At 35.3% G+C, this 21,749-nt stretch overlaps 1 protein-coding gene across 4 annotated transcripts in view; it reads left to right on the forward strand.

Moving 5' to 3' along the window:
* LOC128986007 (transferrin-like) overlaps positions 1-21,749 on the forward strand; it is a 156,147-nt gene that overhangs the window by 109,110 nt on the left and 25,288 nt on the right. For 3 of the 4 annotated variants that reach the window (XM_054406108.1, XM_054406278.1, XM_054406361.1), the window contains 7 exons: positions 2,680-2,827; positions 3,164-3,324; positions 8,117-8,253; positions 16,441-16,598; positions 17,341-17,569; positions 18,874-19,025; positions 20,708-20,899. In XM_054406108.1, the coding sequence (XP_054262083.1) occupies positions 2,680-2,827; positions 3,164-3,324; positions 8,117-8,253; positions 16,441-16,598; positions 17,341-17,569; positions 18,874-19,025; positions 20,708-20,899 (1,177 nt within the window). The remainder of the gene's footprint in view (positions 1-2,679; positions 2,828-3,163; positions 3,325-8,116; positions 8,254-16,440; positions 16,599-17,340; positions 17,570-18,873; positions 19,026-20,707; positions 20,900-21,749) is intronic. The other variant, XM_054406190.1, reaches the window with a different exon arrangement.

Below are 21,749 nucleotides of genomic sequence, written 5' to 3' on the forward strand. Positions count from 1 at the left end.
GTCCGGTTAAACCGATGTGCTGATAAAAATTATCCGGATAAAGAGATGTCACTTCTACCGAGCGTGGTCCGGTTAAACCAATGTCCAGTTAAAAGGTGTCCGGATAAGAGGGAGTCTACTGTAGTAATGTTTAGCATCGCAGAGTGTGGGAACCGTTTGTGGCAGTTGATTAATGTATCTGTAATACTTAAATGCTATGAGAAGGGAAGGAAACAGGGCCATGACGTAGGAAACGGTGTAGGAAGTAGTAAAGGCTGGCATCGCAGAGTGGGGGAATGATTTTCCCTGAGCAAAGCTCGGTCCCCACTCCCCAGGTACTTAATCCTTATACTGTAACCACTCAAACAAATATTTAAAAATATTGATACTAATTGCTCAGAACTTGAGTATAATGGCCATTGATCTCTTTCTTGAAAAAAATGCAAAACCAACCCCTTGGTAAGAGAAGTGTTTGACGTGGTTACAATTCAACTACGACTATGAAGGTGAGGTGTGAAATTTAATTTAATATTGAGATAACCAACTCTCACTAATCCTTCTCGTTGGCCAACGAATATAAAATGAAGATTGTGTCTTATGTAACGTTATGTAATTGCTACAGAGTGTTATGGCGGGTTCATCTATCATACAACACACACGACCTCACCTACCATAGTCGCATCTCTTCGAACCTGCAGTCCACCTCAACTTCCAATTATTTTATTTCCCAATTTAAACACCAATGGCTGTTACACTCTCAGTAAATATTTGATTGAACATTACAAAAATGTGAAAATAATGAGTTTACAAATAATAATATTGTAACAAAATTCTTTACAAGTTACGTTAAATTTTTCTACAAAAACCTGTTCACTTATTTAAGCCTAAAAGTTAAAAGCATAATAATATCACAGTCTACGATTTAATACTGATTGAATAGCTAAAAATGGATATAAAAATCACTTACAAAAACTCAAAGTTGGGAGACATGTGCTTATGTAACAGGAAATGACAAAGTGTAACCTGAAAAATTATGGCATGTGCGACCCACTGAAATGATTATAAATGAGACAATAATTAACATATATTACTTACAGTTTGGACGTCCAACACAAAAATACAGGGGAGGGAGGAAATACGGAATTAGGTGAGCTTTTTAAAAAAAACTGCGAATGAATTGGTTTGATCAACGAATGTGTGAAATTTTCAATGGTTTGTGTTAGCTGGTAAAGAAGTTTTGCGACTTTTTCCCTTCTCAAACTGGTTTTTCTTTCACTCGTGCGGAAATTATATCCCTGCGGGATATAGGCTTTACGATTTGATGAAAATAAAAATTTGTCCAGCTAACACCGTGAATAAAAAATGAAAAAAAAAATGCAGGACCTGATCTAAAGCTCACCTACTACCTTGGAGAGGACAGGAACACAACTGACCAGTGACCTCTCCCCGGCTGGAGGCCCTCCCCTATCACTCGTAGTGCATGGTGCATTGTGGGTATTGTAGTCGATTGTCTAAATCAGCTGAATAGGTCTTCAGGTTTACTCATCTATATATATAAAATCCAATGTATGTATGTTTGTTTGTTTGTCCTTTATGGACTCCGAAATCGCTCGACAGATTGTAATGAAACTTTCAGGCATTATTAAGCATTATTCAAGGATGGTTTGTGTGAAGTTTGGTGCAGATCCGTCTAAAGGGCTCCGCTTCAGAGAGTTTTAAGTGGTCCAATGTCAGACTTTTGGAACTACAATGTTTACAAATGAATATAATTTTGTGGCTCTGGAGTTTCCCATGTTAACCTTATGCATACTTACATTTAAATGGAATTAAAGAATCTTAACAGCTGGTTCAACTAAAGAATTTGATTCTATGTTCAATAGCATTGAAAAGTTAATAGGTTTACCAATAGGGTGCAGCACTGTTATTTCTTTAATTTTATGACAACAGATAATTTGCAACCAAAAGGTGAGTGAGCGTAGTGAACAAACTTTAACCTGGAGGCGAGTTAGCGTAGCGAACGAGCTAACCTGAAGGCGAGTTAGCGTAGCGAACGAGCTAACCTGAAGGCGAGTTAGCGAAGCGAACGAGCTAACCTGAAGGCGAGTTAGCGAAGCGAACGAGCTAACCTGAAGGCGAGTTAGCGTAGCGAACAAGCTAACCTGAAGGCGAATGAGCGCAGCGAACGAGCTCCTACCTAAGTGAGTAAGCATAGCAAAGGAACTTCATCCAGGACGTGATTGAGCCATGCAAATGAGCTCATCTTGAAAATGAACGAGCATTGACATGAAACCACATTAGGACAGGACGACGTCTGTCGGGTCAGCTAGTATTTGATATTTATCACATCAAATTCAGTACAATTTTTTTTTGTTTATTGAGGGGATGAGGTCCCTTTTGTGTTTATCTAGTAGCGGTCGTTGTGGCTCTGAAATGCGGACCCTTTTATTCACTAGAGGTCGACTTGAGGTGGAGGTCAACAAATACTGATTTGCTACCAGGCAGTATAACCACAAAAGCTTTGTACTGTATGAAAAGCCTAGAGCTTTGATGAATTGCATTTTGAAACAGAGTGATGTTTTAACTCTTGGTGAATATATATTACAGCTACAAAACATAAACCAAAGACGACTAATGAAGTATAATGAACATGATTATTACATATTTATTTTGTTAGGTACCTTTGATTTTCTTATGTTGTAGCACTTTGAGAGATTTGTGGTAACCACTCCGTGTGAAGATAACAATATGTCTCTGGTTGAACAAGAGATAAAAGCCTTGTCCTCTTTCTTCAACAGCGCTTGCAGGCCTGGACCCTGGGTGCAGGAGGACATGTTTGATGCTCGCTTGAGTAAGTTTGCAAAACGATTCTTCTTATTTAACTATTTTTCTAGAATCATTCACAAGTAACATTACTTAATTTTAACTATTTTGCTTGCCATGATCCATTGTAATTTTGTACAAATTCAGCATGCCTGGGGCATGTTATTATTGATGGGTAACTTGACTGTCTATTTATGCTGGAGTAGTGAAATACACTCCCCTTAAATGTAGTAATCTTATGAAACATGTAGCCATCACAGCCAACAAAGCAAAACATCCTAAAACATATGCATCGTGTTCCCACTAGGGAGCACAATGTGTTAATACTGTTCGGATTGCTGTTTACAACGTGTTATGTTTGCAGAGCTGAACTACAGTAACCTGTGCTCTCTGTGTGACTCTCCCAAGACCTGTGCCTACGCAAGCCATGAGACAGGCAGCCACCGTGCAGCCCTCACCTGCCTCACACACCGTGGTGGTGACGTGGCCTACGTGGCTCTGCGATATGTGCGCCAGTACTTTGGTGTCAGTATTTAACTGTGTATTAGATTTAAAATGTAGACGATAGATTAACTATACTATAAAGACAATGTATTTATTTTAAATTCGTGATGCCTATCTATATTTTGAAACACTATCTTGGAAATACTAGACATTATTCAAGTAAGATATCTGCAGAGATGGATTTTAGGGCGCTCTACACTTACCTACCTCCGTTCCAAGAAACCTACTGACTCAGCCAATCCACAGCTGCTTTGTTGAATATTTTTCCAAATAGGTTTGTTTGTTTACAGTAAATAGAAATCCATAATCTAATTGACACGTGAAATTGGCTTGTGAAATTCACAAATTTTTGGATGCACCGAATCAGTTGTCTCTGCCTATTAAATTTTGCACTCCTTCAGAGGTTTCAAGAATAATTTTTAAAGAAATTACCCCATGAAAAGTCATGGATACGATCTCATCACTGGAAAAATTCTAAGAGAACTGACCCGAAAAGGCATTATGTTGTTGACATTTATATTTAATCCTATTTTATAATTGGAATATATTCCTGTTCAACTGAAAATTGCACAAATAGTTGTTATACCAAAACCAGGCAAACCACCTAATGACACATCTTCTTACAGACCCATAAGTTTGCTTTGAATTGTTTGAAAAGATAATATTCAAAAGGTTAACCCCCCCACTGTAGATGAACTAAACTTAATACCAGATCATCAGTTCGGCTTCCGCAAACATCATTCCACCATTCAACAAATTTGACACTTCTGTTTGGACTCAAAACGTCTCTCCCTCACTCTTTGTATAAGCTTCTAAAATCATATCTAACCAATCGATCTTAAAATTCGAAAATTCTTTATCTGATCTGAAGTCGATACAGTCTGTAGTACCTCAGGGGGGTGTCCTTTGTCCCTTGCTATATTTGACATATACAGCAGACATCCCTATGGTCCCCAACCTCACAGTTGCTACATTCGCTGATGACACTGCACTGTTGTCGAGTCATGTGGACCCTCAAGTCACTTCCATTAATCTGCAAGCTGCCTTGAATGAGCTCCAATATTGGCTTACAATGTGGAAGATAAAAGTCAACGAAAACAAGTCTAAACATATTGTTTTTACTCTGAGAACAGAGTACAATCCTCCAGTATCCATTAATAATGTTAAACATCCGTAAACTCAATTGGCTAAACTAGGTACACATTCGAAATCATCATTGGCTAACAAAGTTTTACTACATAAAGTTATGATCAAACCAATTTGGACTTACGGCATTCAACTTTGGGGGACCTCGAGCAAATCCAACATTGAAATTCTTGAAAGATTTCAGGCTAAGACATTGAGAAGAATTATTGGCGCACCCTGGTTTGTATCCAACACTACAATTAGGAATGATTTAAAAATTAAATCAGTAAAAGAAGAAATTACAGACCATAGCAAAGAGTACCAAGAAAAATTAGAATATCACCCAAACAGTCTGGCTGTTAATCTGTTGGACAATAGTCAGTGTATAACCAGACTAAAAAGTGGTGTTCATGTGTTGAACCAGAGCTACAGATTTCTTTAAATGATTGATCAAATTTTTGGCAAGACTTGTTGATGACAGGTGCTTGCTTCCTGCCATTTGCCTTATTATTATAAATATTTTACTTATTGTTCTTATATTCTTACTAGCAGCTATACCCGTGCCTTGCAACGGGGTCAGTATGCAAAAGAGACAACATTGGTTCTTTGAAAATGGCTTAAAAATGGTTTCACACCTACCATTTAATTTAGAAACTAAATTGAACTATATTACTTAACTTCATGATAGTAGGTTTTCGTTAACTCAGACTGTGAACACTTATTTAGACTACCTAGGATACAAAATCAATGATAGATTTTAAGGTATAATCAAATAACATGTTGAATGGTTTGTACTGCGAAAAGCTATTCCAATAGTTCCAAACCTGTCAATAGAGAAATTTTATAACATATTTTAGTGAAATTATAATCAGGCAAATGGAAATTTGCTTAATCTGCAGATTTGCTGAGTCAGGGGTATTTTATTACTGTTTACACAAAAATTAAAAAATAAAATAATTCTCATAAATCTCAGGATAAGAGCCTAGATTGATATGGCAATGATTATAGAATCTTAATATTATTTCCTATATCCATGAATAATTTAATTTACAATGACTCATTCCCTGTAAAATATTATTACAGCATTTCACAAATATCAGAACAGCCTCAGTCAGTATAGATAATAAACAAACATTATCAAATGACGTAACTGAAAGAATCCTATACTAACGACCTTAACATATGGTTTGATAGTTCCATTTAAGTCATGTTAAATAATGTTTGCATTCACTCGAGTGACATCATTTTTTTAAATTTTTATGATCCTTACCCTTTCTGGTCTAATATCTGTGCGTAAACCATCGAAACATTTGACAAAACAACCTTAGTAAGATTGGCTAAATATGATCAGCTGTTATTCAGAAGTGTTATAAAGATTACATTGAAGTTGATCACAAAGAGCTTCGCTTCGCTCCGATCTCACAAAGTTTAAATGTGTTAAAGGTGTGTCTTGGGTGGGCAACCTTTCGTTGAAGTAATTTCTAGTTAAATTTTTGAAATTGTTATAATTTCTTAACTGTCAAATGAATTAATTTTGGATTTCACATTTCCACACAGCTGGTTCAAACATAGTGCAGTATTTAATATGTTTGAACGAGCTGTGTGGAAATGTGAAATCAAAATTAATTCATTTGACAGTCTGCTTGTTTACATTTAAACTTTGTGAGATCGGAGCGAAGCGAAGCTCTTTGTGATCAACTTCAATGTAATCTGTATACCACTTAATCTCAATAACGGCTGAACATATTTTAGCCAATCTTACCAAGGTTGTTTTGTCAAATGTTTAGATGGTTTAGACGTAACCAATTTCAATTTTTGATAATGCCTATATAATTCTAAAGTAACTAAAAGTTTTTACATTTTAACTTTGGCCTTATGGGTTGCCATGATGGTTATAAAATAACGACGTAAATGTAAACAAAACAAAGAATCATAGCATATGTTAAAATCAAGCCGCGACCTAAACACAGTTCAAAGGAAATAATTTCGTGTGATGACAACTGATGAAGTAAGACGGAAAAAGTCTTAGGTTTACATTTAAGTTGCAATTTGGAAACAACCACTAGTCGAATAGGTACAGTATTTTACAGATTTGATTTATGTAGCTAAATAAGGTTATAACAAAAAACATTTGATTCAAAACAATTCGTCGGTGAATCACATTCATGGATCCATCTCATAAATGGCAAACTTAAGCAGGTCCACGACGTAGGAAGTAGGTGAAGGAAGAAGTAAAGCCTGGCAGTGCGGAGTGTGGGAACCGTTTGTGGCAGTTACATTAATGTATCTGCAATACTAAAATGTTATGGGAAGAGAGGGAAACAGGTCCAAGACGTAGGAAGTGGTGAAGGAATGAGTTAAGGTTGTGGCAGTTACATCAATGTATCTGCAATACTAAAATGTTATGGGAAGGGAGGGAAACAGGTTCAAGACGTAGGAAGTGGTGTAGGAAGGAGTAAATGTGAACAGTCTGGAGTGTAGGAACTATCTGTGGCAGTTATATTAATGTATCTGCAATCCTAAAATGCTATGGGAAAGATGGGAAACAGGTCCAAAGCGTAGGAAGTGGTGAAGGAAGTAGTAAATGCCAGGAGTGTGGTGTGTGGGAACCGTCTGTGGCAGTTAGATTAATGTATCTGCAATCCTAAAATGTGATGGGAAGTGAGGGAAACAGGTCCACGACGTAGGAAGGGGTGAAGGAAATAGTAAAGGCTGGCAGTGCGGAGTGTGGAAACCGTTTGTGGCAGTTGGATTAATGTATCTGCAATACTATAATGCTATGGGATGGAAGGGAAACAGGTCCACGACGTAGGAAGTGGTGAAGGAAGTAGTAAAGGCCAGGAGTGCGGTGTGTGGGAACTGTCTGTAGCAGTTAGATTAATGTATCCGCAATCCTAAAATGCTCTAGGAAGGGAGGGAAACAGGTCCACAACGTAGGAAGTGGTGAAGGAAGTAGTAAAGGCTAGCAGTGCAGAGTGTGGGAACATTTGTATTTTGTATACGGTATATCGATAAACATTTGTTCATTTATTGCTTTATTAAAAACCATGCAACATGATTGCTCCACTCAACTGGATTTCACTGCAATCCTAGTTACCATGGAGACCAATCAATATTTAAATCTCTTACCTCAGAATTTTGAAAGCCCGCGGGACAGAGTCCTAGTTCAATATCGAAGTGAAAATAGTTCTATATGTATCCTCGGAGTGGTAGCTTTATTTTTTGTCCAATTTGTGCCCAATCGTTTCAGTAGTTTTTGAGTTTATCTCATACAAACACACAGACTCACAGACACAACCTCTTCTTTATAATAGTATAGATAGATGAACAGATTTTAAAATAAAAAATAAAAATAAATTGGCTCAGTCAGTACCAACATAGAATTAATTACTACTGCTACAAATAACAAAATATATGTATTAGTAAGATTTTGAATGTTTTATAGTTAATGTCGGGAACAACACAATTTGAATATCCCCAATATATCATAATAATTATTTATATGTCATAATTTGATGACAATAACCTTGCTTTTAAAAGTAAAGTTCAGTTAACGTTCTGTGATGCATTATGAGATCCAATTTGGGTTAATCATTGTCAAGCTGTTATATTTTAAATAATTTATTTCCAAATATAATATTAGGATTAACCTCCAGCAGATAAATAGCTTGTTTAATTATTGTTTCAGCTAGAACCAGGATTCAGTGCGATGGCCAATCCTAACGAGTTTAAGTTGCTATGCCCAGATGGCAGCACTGATTCTATAATAGACCCTAGTCCCTGCTCATGGGTCAATCAGCCATGGAACAGTGTGCTGGCACGAAGGTGACTACCTAGATATCAAATTAAATAATTTTAAAAAAATGTATTATAAATAACTAGCAGTTACCCGGCGCGCGTTGCTGCGCTAACAACTATTATTTTTAAATAGTAATTTGTTATTTACAACAAATAATAAAAATTTGTACCAAAAACAAAAATAGAATATTTATTTTACTTTGTTGCCAGTGGATAAACAACTTTTTTTGTTTTTTCATTAGGTGTATAAATATAAGTTTTTAGGCATAACTACCACCACGTGAGCACACAATATACAGCTGTCCGTTTGAAAAGCATGCATTTTCTAAATTTAAACCGGTGATAGTCAGGGATTGCCCTTGTGCCTTAATGGTGATTGCAAAAGCATGACGCAAAGGAAATTGTAGTCGCTTGAATTCAAAGGGTAATTCGGATGAAATCATCAATATTCTTGGGATTAAGACTATTTCTCCTGTAAACTTACCACTGATGATTGTTGCTTCGATCAAGTTTGGTGTCATTTTTTAATCAGTCTGGTTCTGTTGCACAGCTTTGGTGGGTTTAAGTTTCGCATTAGTATTATTTGAGTTCTTTCTTTTAATTGCAGTAATGAGGGGGGTTAATGACACATTTGGAGGATTCTGAATACCTGAGATAGCACGCACGAGTATTGTTCACTTAAACATAATTTATGTTAGATTATGTGGTTATAGAACAAAATTATATTCATTTGTAAACATTGTAGTTCCAAAATAAGTCTAACATTGGACCACTTAAAACTCTCTGAAGCGGAGCCCTTTTGACGGATCGGCACCAAACTTCACACACACAATCCTTGAATAATGCTTAATAATACCTGAAAGTTTCATTACAATCTGTCAAGCGGTTTCAGAGTCCATAGGGTACATACATACATACTTCCTCTTTTATAGATATAGATTGTTACACAGAATATACAAATCTTTAAATTGGAGAATGTTTGGTACATTATTCTAAACACTGACAAGAAATCTACTTTTGTTCCTATTTCTGAATGGTTTGCTACAATGCTAGCAGTATCTTTTCCTTTTTTATGAAAAAATGTGAAATCAATTATACTGTCAAATTTGGGAAAAATAAATACACTACTGAAAGGACAGATTAATAATATCACTGATTGTTTGGTCTGAATACAATAATGAAACAATTTATTACCTAAAAAAAATATGAACTGTATAAGAATTGGACCAACAAATTGAATTACCTTACACGAAAGTTGTAAATTGAATTGAACATGTACAATTCACTATTGTATTGACACTATTGTAATTCTTGACGAATTAACAATAAAGAATAAATAAATAAAAAATAAATAAACAGATATAGGCTGATATCTATATAATTAATACGCTACATGAAACTTTGTCGGTTGAACTCCTCTGCCATTTCTTAACCGATTTTACCCATTGACGTCTCATTGGAAAGAGCGTGTCGCGTAGATTTGCAAACTGGCCTTACATTTTTTTAAAAGACCCTTGGGCTCTGCCCCAGTGGCTTTAAAAGTTCCTATGTTATCCTTATGAAGAACATAATTGTTTACATTTTGATCAGCTGTATAATTTAATTGCTGTCATTTATTTTTCAATTCAATGAAACGCATTGAGTTTGATGCCTGTGAATTATATAACACATTAATAACAACGCATTGAGTACATTTATTTACTATTTGAGTTTGTGTAAACATAACCCCCAAGGTGGATCGTTTTAGTATGGTTGTATCTTAAAATTGTGTATTTATTGTTGTTTTGTGTTGCTATGACGGATCGTGTTAGCATGATTGTAACTTAAATTATTGCATTTATCGTTGTTTTGTGTAGCTATAATTTGTTTATTTGTTGTTTTTTCTTTTAAATACCTCCGAAGCTACGACAACGAAACATAGACAGGAGGCGTAATCGTGATAACGACCGCAACTACAGAACAGTGGCGCGTAGTAGGCTTAACTCATCACAGTCAGCACACCCTGGACAATCTCAACTATTAGGTTACAAATGCGCCCTAACACTACCCAAAACAACTTTTCGTTCTCGATTATTGGCCCTCTATCAATGACCTGTGTTGCCTGTACACTGTACAGCGTGCAACAGTTCATAAAATTTTGTATAATTAAATAATATATAAATAGCCTATTACCAGTCAATTAAGCCTAAAAGCCTATTTAAAATATACTATGTTTAAAATCTATTTCAAACACAAGCTAAAGTAAAAATAATTATATATATCTAAACAAAATCTCAAAAAGTAATTTACCCAAATTAAATTTCATATACTATTAATTGGCCTGAGTGACTAAAAAGTGAACAGTGAACTTCAAGATATAGAAGACCTGAATACATTGTTGCTGAAAAACATGTGTTAGGTAACAACTGGATTTCCTTCTTCTTCTATCATGAACTATCTGGGTGAGAGTTTAAAAAAAAAACTGTTTTGTATGATTTTTATATTATAATATTTTCTAGTAAAAAGTGAAAAGCTAAACCAAAACAGTCTCATTATTTCAAATAGTTTAAACAAGAAGAAATGTGGAAACTTGGAAGAAACTTGGTAATCTCCATCTTATTATTACAAACAACTATTTAGGTGTTGGACAATTTGAGAACATTAGCCTACTCTGAGGTGGATCGAGTAGCCTCGTAACTGTTAAAATTTATATAGCCTAAAATCTTGATTCAAGTAAAGACTTTTGTTTTAGAACAATCTTATCCAAATTCGATATAAAATTATTTAGTAAAAAAAAAAAAAAAAAAATCAAAGGCTAACTTTATTATCATAAAAAAAGTTTCAAATTAAAATAGTAGCAAGGACATTGGTAATTAAAGAGAGTTCCAAGCACGAACCTAAAAACCCTGTGGTTGCAAGCGAGGCGTTTTGAGAAGGAGAAAACCGGCGAGAATGCTTTAGGTTTATCAATAACAAAGATAATCATGGTCTGAGCTACACACCGGTAATCTTTGAGTGGACTCTTTTAAACTCATTGTAAATATGACTGTTATTCGTTTATTTATAACTCCTGTAATATTTTGCAATTGCTCGAATTCGAGCTACATGTACACTAGTTGGAATTTATTGTCTCACTGAATTAATAAAATCTAGTACTCTGGACCTTGGCTAACGGGATAAAAAAAAAAACTGCAAGAATATTTTAACAAAATATAATGTACCAGATTGATATAACATGCACAATAGTACAAGACAAAGTTATCGTCTATTGATAATAACAAAACAAAACAACAAACAAATAGACTATCATCCTCCCAAACAAATTGAATACTGTGGCAACAGTGTCTGGACAGATTTATGTATTATTGAACAAATGTAATAAAACAGTTTATGAAAGAGGGGGTGTTGAGGATTTTATATAGTATTACTTTGTGCTATATAATCAAATATATTTTTAATGTGTCTTTTAATATCAGCTGCTTGAATAGATTATTATGTTGTCCTAATATGTTCACAGTTTGAAGTGTTAATGTTTTAATATCTTTCCTTTTTATTACATCAATTATTAATAAAGTATTTTATGTATTTTATTCCCTCATTTCATCAGGGGGAATGGCATGGGACCTAGGAGTTTCTGAACGAATTTCTTATTTGTTTAAAATAATTATGTTCGAGGCTGTATAGTACCCAAAGGATATATATATATATATATATATGTAGCCTATATATATATGTGTGTGTGTATGACAACTGGCCAGTTGTTTGATTCGGCAAATAGGGATTTTAGGTGGAATTAGTCACACCATTGTCGTCAAATCCAGTGCAGACAGGCTAGCTCTGAGCTAAACACACAGGGTTGTTAGTTTAACTTTGTGAGAGTTATTGAAGTTAATGGTACTCGTCCTGACAGCGACAGCCTATAAATCTGAATTGTTTGAATTTACTCTTGGTTTGCCTTCCTCCAATCATTTATTATTTAACCCCAGATTGTTCAGACACTAAATTTGGTTTAGAATGACAAACTTTGTCGGCAAATGTAACAGTGCAATGATCATGAATTAAATTTTAACTCTTTAGCTACTTAAACTTGAGATTAACAGAATATGATTGGTAATAGATTGGGTGACAAGTTTCTAATAAATTTTATCACAGAGTGGCTAGTACAAAACTAACCTTTGCAAAACATGTTAGAACATGAAACAAGTATTAAATCCTATCCTATTCTCTAATACGAGCAATGTCTGTTTATCTGTCTGTAATATATATCTTGAAATCCAGCCGAAGGATTTTGACCAAATTTTGAAATTAGGGACTCATAGCCCTAAAAACGTGATTGGTGAAAGCCACTACCTCAGGAAAATTTGTATTTCACTACATAACTAATTTGAAAATTTAACATTGGCCTTATGGGTGCTAAGTAACTATTTTGGTTTAACAAAATAACAAGGAAAAGGTAAACAAGGAACTTGTAACATGTGATCATAACAAGCCACAATATACTCTAGCAAATTACCAAATACAGTACAAAGAGAAAAACATCAGTAGTAACTATCGAGCAAAGATTAGACTGAAGAAAGATTACTCGATATATAGTTCTGATCAAATCTATATATATATAACTAGCTGTACCCGCGGGCTTTGCCCCGTTTAACTTCTTAATTTTCAAGATAAGCTCGTTCGCATGGTTCAATCACGTCCTGGTTGAAGTTCGTTTGCTACTCTCACTCACTTTTAGGTTGGAGCTCGTTCGCTGCGCTCACTTGCCTTCAGGTTAGCTCGTTCGCTACGCTAACTCGCCTCCAGGTTGAAGTTCGTTCGCTACGCTCACTCACCTTTTGGTTGCAAATTAGCTGTCATAAATTAAAAAAAATAATAGTGCTGCACCCTGTTTGTAATCCTTGTAACTTTAATGCTATTGCACATCATAGAACAGAACCAACTTGTTTAATTGAAACAGCTGTTAAGATTCATTAATTCCATTTAAATATGAGTACTCATAAGGTTAACATGGGAAACTCCAGAGCCACTGGGGCGGAGCCCGAGTGTCCGATCAGAATAAAAACTACTTAGTTTTCCTATTTAATGCCTAAAGAATCAGTGTACCAAATTTCAGCCTCCTAGGTAAATGGGAAGTGGGAGAATTAGTGATGAGTGAGTGAGTGAGTCAGTCAGTCAGTCAGTCAGTCAGTCAGTCAGTGAGGGCTTTGCCTTTTATATATATAGATACGCTAAGCTGAGTTTTTTTAACAGAACTCCTCCCTCATTTTTGAACCAATTTTGATCAATAAAGTGTAAAAAAAATGGCCCTGATCTGTAGTTTTGCAAAGTGGTTTTTATTGATTGAAATCTTTATTAGTTTGGACCCATAAGATTAACATGGGGGAATTTAAATATCTAATTGGAAACTTTGTCTCCACTAATTTGAGAGAACAGCTGGGCATAGAAACTTGGTAGAGGTGTCCAAAGAAAGGTCTCGGTCTGAGGATAGGAGTGACTGAATTTGTCAAAATGATGTATTAGCAATGTTTTTTCCTGATTTTAACATTGATTTTCTTCTGTATCATGTCATGTTTTGTAATATAACGTTCACGAAATCAGTGGAAAATCGTAATATCACAGTAACACATAAAACTATTTCTTATCGAGTTTACTTAGATCTATTGTACGGGTTTGGTTTCTGCCTTTTTGACCACTTTTATATTTTGTCATATTATTCAAGACCGATCATCATAAGTTCATGAGATTCACACGTTTTTAATTATTCAATACAAAATAATACAAATGCAGAAGGACACGTTGCCCATATGAGCCATGTCCATATTTTGTTACATTAATAGTGGTTTACAGCAACTGGATTAAGTTTTTAATAATTTTTATGTAAAGTCATAAATCTGGAAAATTGCAATTTACTGCAAACTTTTCAGAGAGTAACACATTTTAACACATTATTAGTGAAAACATAATATAGAGCCATTGAATGTTATTAAACTAACGAAAAGGGTTGTGCATGTTTACCGCGCTACTCAGCAACGAAAACCATTTAATTCATCTCAAAAAAATTTCTCAAAGTGCACCGAACAGCAGCCTAAAAAATACAATGTGTTTATGTGTCTGTACCCAGATAGTGACATAAAAAAATGCTCAAACTCGCAACTACAAAAACGTTCAGGCCAGAGCTATTTTAATGCGCTTGGATTGTGATATTTATTAATTCGGCTTATATTCCTCTTAACGGATTATTCATCTGCAGAAGATGTTCATTGTGCTCTTATTGTGTCTAATAATATCCAAACACAGAAACCTTGCCCAAAATAATACCTATATCTTGACAGATGATTTGCAGTGGCCTATTACGAACCGTGGTCCACTTAACTTGCTCTTAAGTGAGATTTTTGAAAATAACACTGCACTTCGACTGTTAAAAATATTGGCACTAAGATTAATTACCATTTAGGCAGCTGCTATCACAGGAAGCTCATGTTTTCTTTAAACTAGATCTCATCTTCCTTTATAATATTCGTTGATTAACAACAATGCATGTAAACGTCGCTATTCAACAATAACAAACGCAATAACAATAACTATAACAAACGGTATTTGCTTTTTGGAAATGAAGCATTGCTTTGTTATTTGCATTATTTGTTGCCAATGAAGCCGCACAAACATATGAACGAGGCCCCTAACAGTTCAAGAATAAAAGCCTTGATGGGGCTTTATATTTACATTTTTTGAGCTGCCCTCAAAATACCCCATTTTCGGGGACGGGGCAAAATTGTAACTTTGTTGAAAAAGTGTAGTTTTTTATTTTGTAAACATGTGCCAAATTTGGTTTTCCTACTGCAATGCATTAAAAAGTTAACTGGGGGTGTTCACTGTCCAGACTTTATCTTGCTTGCCCATCTCAAATTTTAAAATGGCTGCCACTTTGGTTAGGGGTGTGATATCGACCTCCGGTTTACGCAATTTAGTTCCTCTTGATAAACCCTTTAAAATGAGGGGTCACTCGATAGGGGTTTACATTTGAAAATTTGGGGCTGCCCCCTAAATATCTCATTTTGGGTACTGGTACTAGGGCAAAGTTTTGACTTAAATGAAAAAATGTAGTTTTTTATGTTGTATACATGTTCCGAGTTAGGTTTTTCTACTGCAACGCGTTAAAAAGTTAACTAGTGGTGTCCAGACTTTTGTTTTGTCTAACTCTGTATAATTTTGGAGCTAACAAATTTATTGGTGGACCAGTATCGCAGAGGACGTTGAATGTAGCTAAATAAACTAATTTCATTTGGTAACTAAAAGTCCACTGGACTTAGGGAGTTGTAGATCACAAAATTACAGGAGCAGAAATGGATATGATCGACTTATGCAAGATCATAAAAGTGTATGTATTTGTTTGCTTGCATGATTTTACATTACAGAGTTTTTATTATTTCAGCAATCAAATGTCTATGGTTTCTGGGTTGTAATAAACATGTTTTTTGTATAATTATAAAATTTGTGTATTGTTTTAATGATTAAACCAAATTAACCACAACCGAGCAAGGCTCGGTCTCCCAGAACTATTTATTAAATCAAACAAAATGTCTTAACAATAATGTATTACATGTATGAATATAGAGGATGGCACTGGCTGAACTAACTAATATAAATAAAATTACTTACGTTTGGGTCGACCCTTAAAGCTAACACTACAAAGTACTTATATTATTGTTAATACTTTAGGGGTGGAAAATTTACACGGCTATACTTTAATTTTCGCCGACAAATCTAATTTTCGAACAGATCAAGCAAAATCAGGTTTTAGTGTCCCCTTGGTCGGGTTCTGCGGTTTTAAAATGAGACAAGTTGAATTTCAAATAATACAATTTATTGTTTAGAACTTGTTTTTGCGACAATTGTATCTTCTTAAAGAAATACAGGCCTGCAAAAGCTAAGATTCTAATTTTCTTACTGCGGCCACAATGTAACAACTTTTGATAATTTGCTGATTTTACTAGTACGTGGTCATCTAATCAATCTTGGCCACCGACTGGTGACTTTTCCTTCTCCTAGCGTGGTCGCCGTCCCTTCCGCTCAGATATTTAACGGTCAAGACTGTGATTGGCTGATTTGAATTTACTCATCGTTTGCAGGAAACTGGAGGTTTTGATGGTTTTAGACGTATTTAAATTGTAAATCGGTACAGCGAGCACTATATAACCAGTAAGCTACCCAGCTAACTGCACTGTAATGTTCCAGAGACATAGCAATGCTGTTGCAGCCTCTCTTGTTGTCCTGGCTCAGCCCCAGTGTTGAGGCTCGAGATCCCTGGCAGCAGGCTCTCTCTGCTCTCATCATTGAGACAGACCACAACATCAACAGTGTTACTTCTTTACTCTCCAACTTTGTCAGGCAAGGTCTGAAATTTACAATTTAAAAATTACCCTAGTCCAATATAAGCTGGCTTTGTCACTTTTAAGTCTATGCCTTTACAACCTTCGGCTAAATTAATTTAAATTCAAGTTAAATAGTTATTTGTTTTCATCCACGGGAACATCAATCTATTATTATCAACATGCATCTCTCCTGAAACAGCACCACTTATCTAATAAAGGTTACTGACCTAAAATAAAATGTCATGATAATGCAATATTGTATTTTGTTGATCTAAAAATGCAAATGTACAATAATGCAGTGTTTTATGGGTTTGTTTTATATTTCAAAGTTATTTTTATATACCAATTTATCAAGTACTTGAAAGGCTAACCATTTGAATCCGATCCTCTCAATATCTGATCTGATCCTAACCGAGCTTAGAATTAATCACCCGATCATAATTCGATCAGAAGTGAAATTTCACTATCTGCACACCTCTAGGTTTTAAAGCTGTCAAAATATTTTGGCGAGTGTACTTACTTTCCACAATAGATTACATAGAATGGCGCAAAATACACCATAGCAGTAGTGCCTCTATGTTCATAAAAGTGAAGTCATTGGCTAATATATTAGAGGTTGAGGATTCAAAGGATGTCAGCTAATTAAGTGTTTATTGTATAAATTCTATTTGGGGTTAGTTGTTAACCACTTTAGATGCCTGTGAATTATATAAAAGAAAACCCCCTCATCAACAGTTGTGTGACTACAGTAACTGTGTTACAGTAGGTGGGGAGACACGCCAGGCTTGTAGAGGCAGTGTCAAGTGGTGTACAATCAGTGGTATAGAGACCCGCAAGTGTGAGTGGCTGAGGGCAGCAGTGCAGACACACGGGATACAACCATCACTGGACTGTGTGACAGCATCCAACGAGTGGGAATGTTGGGCAAACATCCGAGATGGCATTGCCAACGTTGTCACTGTAGATACAGAATACGGATATATTACCAGAAGGTCAATTACATCAACATACTAAATTTATTGACATTCACCACAGATATTCATTGACAAAATTCCTTAAGGCTTTACATTTTTAGGCGCGGTTATTGGTTACAACAATTCCTAGTTGTGTATGACGTCAGTTAAGATTGTTGGTGTTGTGCAGATTCATAACTGACTGGTAACAGGTCATATTTTAATTTTATGTATCTGTAAGTACTTAGTAGTTTAAGAAGTTTTAGTAAAATTACAACGTTGAAGTAACTGTCTTAAGAGTATTGTTAAAATAGGTGCTTAGGGATCTACGGGCTAGGCTTTTTTACTTCTGGTGGGATTGGGTGAGGTCAAAAGCTTGGCCCTCTGGTCTCATAGTAAAATCAAAATCGGATTGATTTGGAAAATGTTGATTAAAAAAAGGATTAATGCATAATATTGTACATGATCTCCCCCATATTGCAGTAAAATAATAAACATCTTCCACTGTCTCGGCTAAATTGTGAACATCTTCCACGGTCACAGCAAAATCAAGAATGCCCTCCGTTATGAATTGGAAACGACTTGGTCTTGGAAAAATTGTGGACGCCTCGGCCTCCCGCAGTCACGGTGAAACCATGAATTTCTTCCACGGTCACGGCGACTTCATCTTCTCCCATGATTGCAGCAAAATCGTGAACATCACACAGGATTTTCGGTGAAATCTTCAATTTTCAATTGTGTAACTTTGTATATGCTCTCTGCGTTTGCAAAAATAAAAGCTCAGCTCAGCTCAACCTGACCAGTTTGACCCAACAATTATTTCTGGCCCAACTGATCCCTCGGGCCAACTGTTGGCTGACCTGACCCGAAAATATCATGGACCCACGGATCAGATCCATAACTTTTGATAAACAATTAGAACCTATTTCTGCTTAAGGAGTATACAAATTATTACTGCATTGTATTTTAGTTATCAATCTTAACAGTGAACAATATTAAGTTATTATGGTACTACATAGTTATTGTACTACTAGTTGTTGTACTCAAATTACACTACCCGATATAGTCCTCCTTTTCGCTGAGTAAACCAACAACTTCAAACAACATACTTCAGGGTTTCTGTTCTTAAATAAAGAAAACGTTCATATAATATGTTATCAGCTTCTTAAAAACATTTAGCTTCCCCAAACATTTTTTAGAAAAATATTTCTTTTTAAATAACTTAAGAAAATACAAGTTTCTCATTTTTGTGTGAATAGATTATGTTTAAAAGTAGAATACCAATATAATTTACAGTATCTAAAATATTTGAAGAACAATACATTTTTTCTTTTTCTTTTCAGATCATACAACATGTCACCTGTCGTCTACTTAGACAGTGGAGTCAATGGGCAATATCAGATTTTAGCTATTGTGTCAAGTTCAAATAAGATGATAAAAAGTTGGAGCAATATCAGACAGAAAAAAGCTTGTTTTCCAGAATTTGGTGGATTAGGTAAGATTATAACTTTATTAATTTACTTAGTCTAAGTCATTCTTGGAAATAAAATATTAACAATTGAATTACAGAACTTTATTTCATTGTACATGTAGTCTTGTCAGACAAATAAATGTCACATTTAGTCAAATTAATTTGTCCATTTAGTCAATTGTACTACTAACTAACTAACAAGACTACAAGATCGCGCCACTCATCCTACACTCATCTCCATTCACACTTGGCTTAAAATACCTACTTTGTATGGTCACCATTTCATTGAAAAGTATTAAAAGTATTAAAGTATCAAACCCATCATGTTATGATCTGGATTCAAGTATAGAATCCTAAATCTGTAACAGTGTGCTTTTTTAATCTTTAAATTAATTGACTACTCTTAGGCCTAAACACAATAGTCGGTCACACCAGTTACATGTTTAATTAACTTATAGGCTAGTAGAGCACTCCTCTTAATCTCAGGTTATCCGTGTGGTTCGGTGGGGCTTATTTCATGTTAATAAATAATAAGAATTCTCAGAAGATAAAAATTGGTTTTATTCAATTTAGACTAGGCTATGTGCTTTACACTTCAGATTATCAGAGAAATTATTTTTTTACTTAGTTAAGTTATAAGTTACTTGAAGTTGATTTACACCGCAAAAAATATTAGATGTCTTGAGGTTTCTTGCTTTACATCTGGAAATTAGGTTTGTTTTATAGGCAGATATCTAGGCATATGAGAATATTAAATAACCACTAAGTTTAAGTCTAGATTAGATTCTTAAATTAGTTAGTTAGTTAGATTAGTTAGTAGATTAGTTTTTAGATTCTTAGCTTAGAGGTGAGATGAGTTGTCCACAGTACGGTAGTACAAGAGGGCTTGGCATGGGAAACAGTGGTTGCAAGTTTGAGTTTGTAGCGGTAGCAAAGTCAGCCCGAGAGAGAGACACAGAGGAGAGAATTGTCGCCCCCCTCTCCCCACGCTCACCCATCCCTTTTACGTCTCGGCTCTCTGAATCACCACGCTAGCAGCAACAGTGGCGGCATGTGTGGCGACTTGAGGAACTACTAGGCTCAACTCGAGTGTTTCCTCGCGCCCAAACAGCCTTGATAGTCTTATCTCTTGAGTTAATTGTGCCTTTGCTTGGAGCTGCTCAGGCAGACGGTGGCCTGGTCAGTCAGTCATACTTATGGCTCTACTATCTCTGTGCAATCTTTTTACAAATACAAAGCACGAATTACAAATCTGAAAGTGTAAATGAATTTATTTTAATCCAAATTTGAGCGAATCAGTGAATTTTACATGTTATTTTTTATTTCTATCATAGTAATATCTAGTTTCATAAATCCATGAAAATTCATCGATTTACCTCAAATTTTGTATAAAAATGAACAGGAGATGAAAATACATCCATTTAGCCAATACCATTAAATTTATTTATTTTCTTTAATTAAAACAGATTTTACAGAGATAGTAGAGCTAGAAGTATGACTCACTGACTAAGCCTGGTTACTGAGCAGCTCCAAGTGCGCACATAGACTCAGGGGAAAAGGGCGGTTAACTGGTTTGCTTCATTTTACTATAGTTCACATATGCTCTACCACCTCCTAACAATCATACTGTAAACAAAAAACTATTGTAATTTTGGGGATTTTCACTTAAAAAAGCCTTTAATTACTAACCCAAATGTATATTACAGCGTGGTCGGCCACAGTGGCCACTCTGCTAGAGCAGCATCAGTTGGCCAAGATATGCCCGTATGGCCAGGCCATGGCCAGCTACTTGGGTGGGGCGTGTGCGCCTGGGGCCAAGGACACTGACCATACCCGAGGCTCAGGCGTAGTCCCTGCTAAGCTGTGCAGCCTCTGCTCCTCACAACCTAATGGTTCGGGTATGTAATACTTAGCACTAGATTTAATAAAAATTATTAGTTTGAATGAAATACCTGGTAAAAAAATTAAAAATAACATTTTTAATATGTGCAGCTCTAAAATACAGTAGACTCCCTCTTATCCGGACACCTTATAACCAGACATTGGTTTAACCGGACTACACTTGGTGGAAATGACATCTCTTTAACCGGACAATTTTAATCAGCAAATTGGTTTAACCGGACTAGATCGGCAGGAAAAGGGCCAGGGCTACAGATATACATGTATATCTGTAGCCCTGGGAAGTGGGCAGTACTGAAACAATTGTTCTCGTGGGAAAGATTTGAGACCAGTGATCACGTGTCTAAATACAATGCTCTCCTAAATTTAAGTCGAATATCACAGTAAACAGTCCGTTTTAACAAGTTTTTGGGGACGTCGGTTTAACCGGAAAACCCGTTATCCGGACTGGCCTCGGTCCCGAGGAGTCCGTATAAGAGGGAGTCTACTGTAACAACTTTTGTTAAAAAAGTAAACATTTTGAAAAAAAATTTTTTGAGATATGTTTTATTATTTATTAACTTCAGTTCAAATGCTTTAACATAAGGTTAATTATAATTTCCATGTATATTTTTTATGATGAAAATATGAGACTTTTTCAGCTCATAGTTTCAAAACGGTTATATCAAGAAAATTTTATTTGAAATTGCCTTAAAATAAGGCAAAATTGTAAAATTTAGATCTGTTTAGAAATTTTTACATCGACAGGTTTGCAAAAACTAGATTCATAATTAAATGGGTTGGTTACCAAAAATTACAAAAAGTTTTCCTTTTGAAGACTTTTGTAAAACGTTAAATTTATTGTGGTTA

This window comes from Macrosteles quadrilineatus, unplaced genomic scaffold (genome assembly GCF_028750875.1).
Source record: "Macrosteles quadrilineatus isolate MER2022 unplaced genomic scaffold, UCM_ALF_1.0 Scaffold_1__1_contigs__length_201487025, whole genome shotgun sequence".
Lineage (NCBI taxonomy): Eukaryota > Metazoa > Arthropoda > Insecta > Hemiptera > Cicadellidae > Macrosteles > Macrosteles quadrilineatus.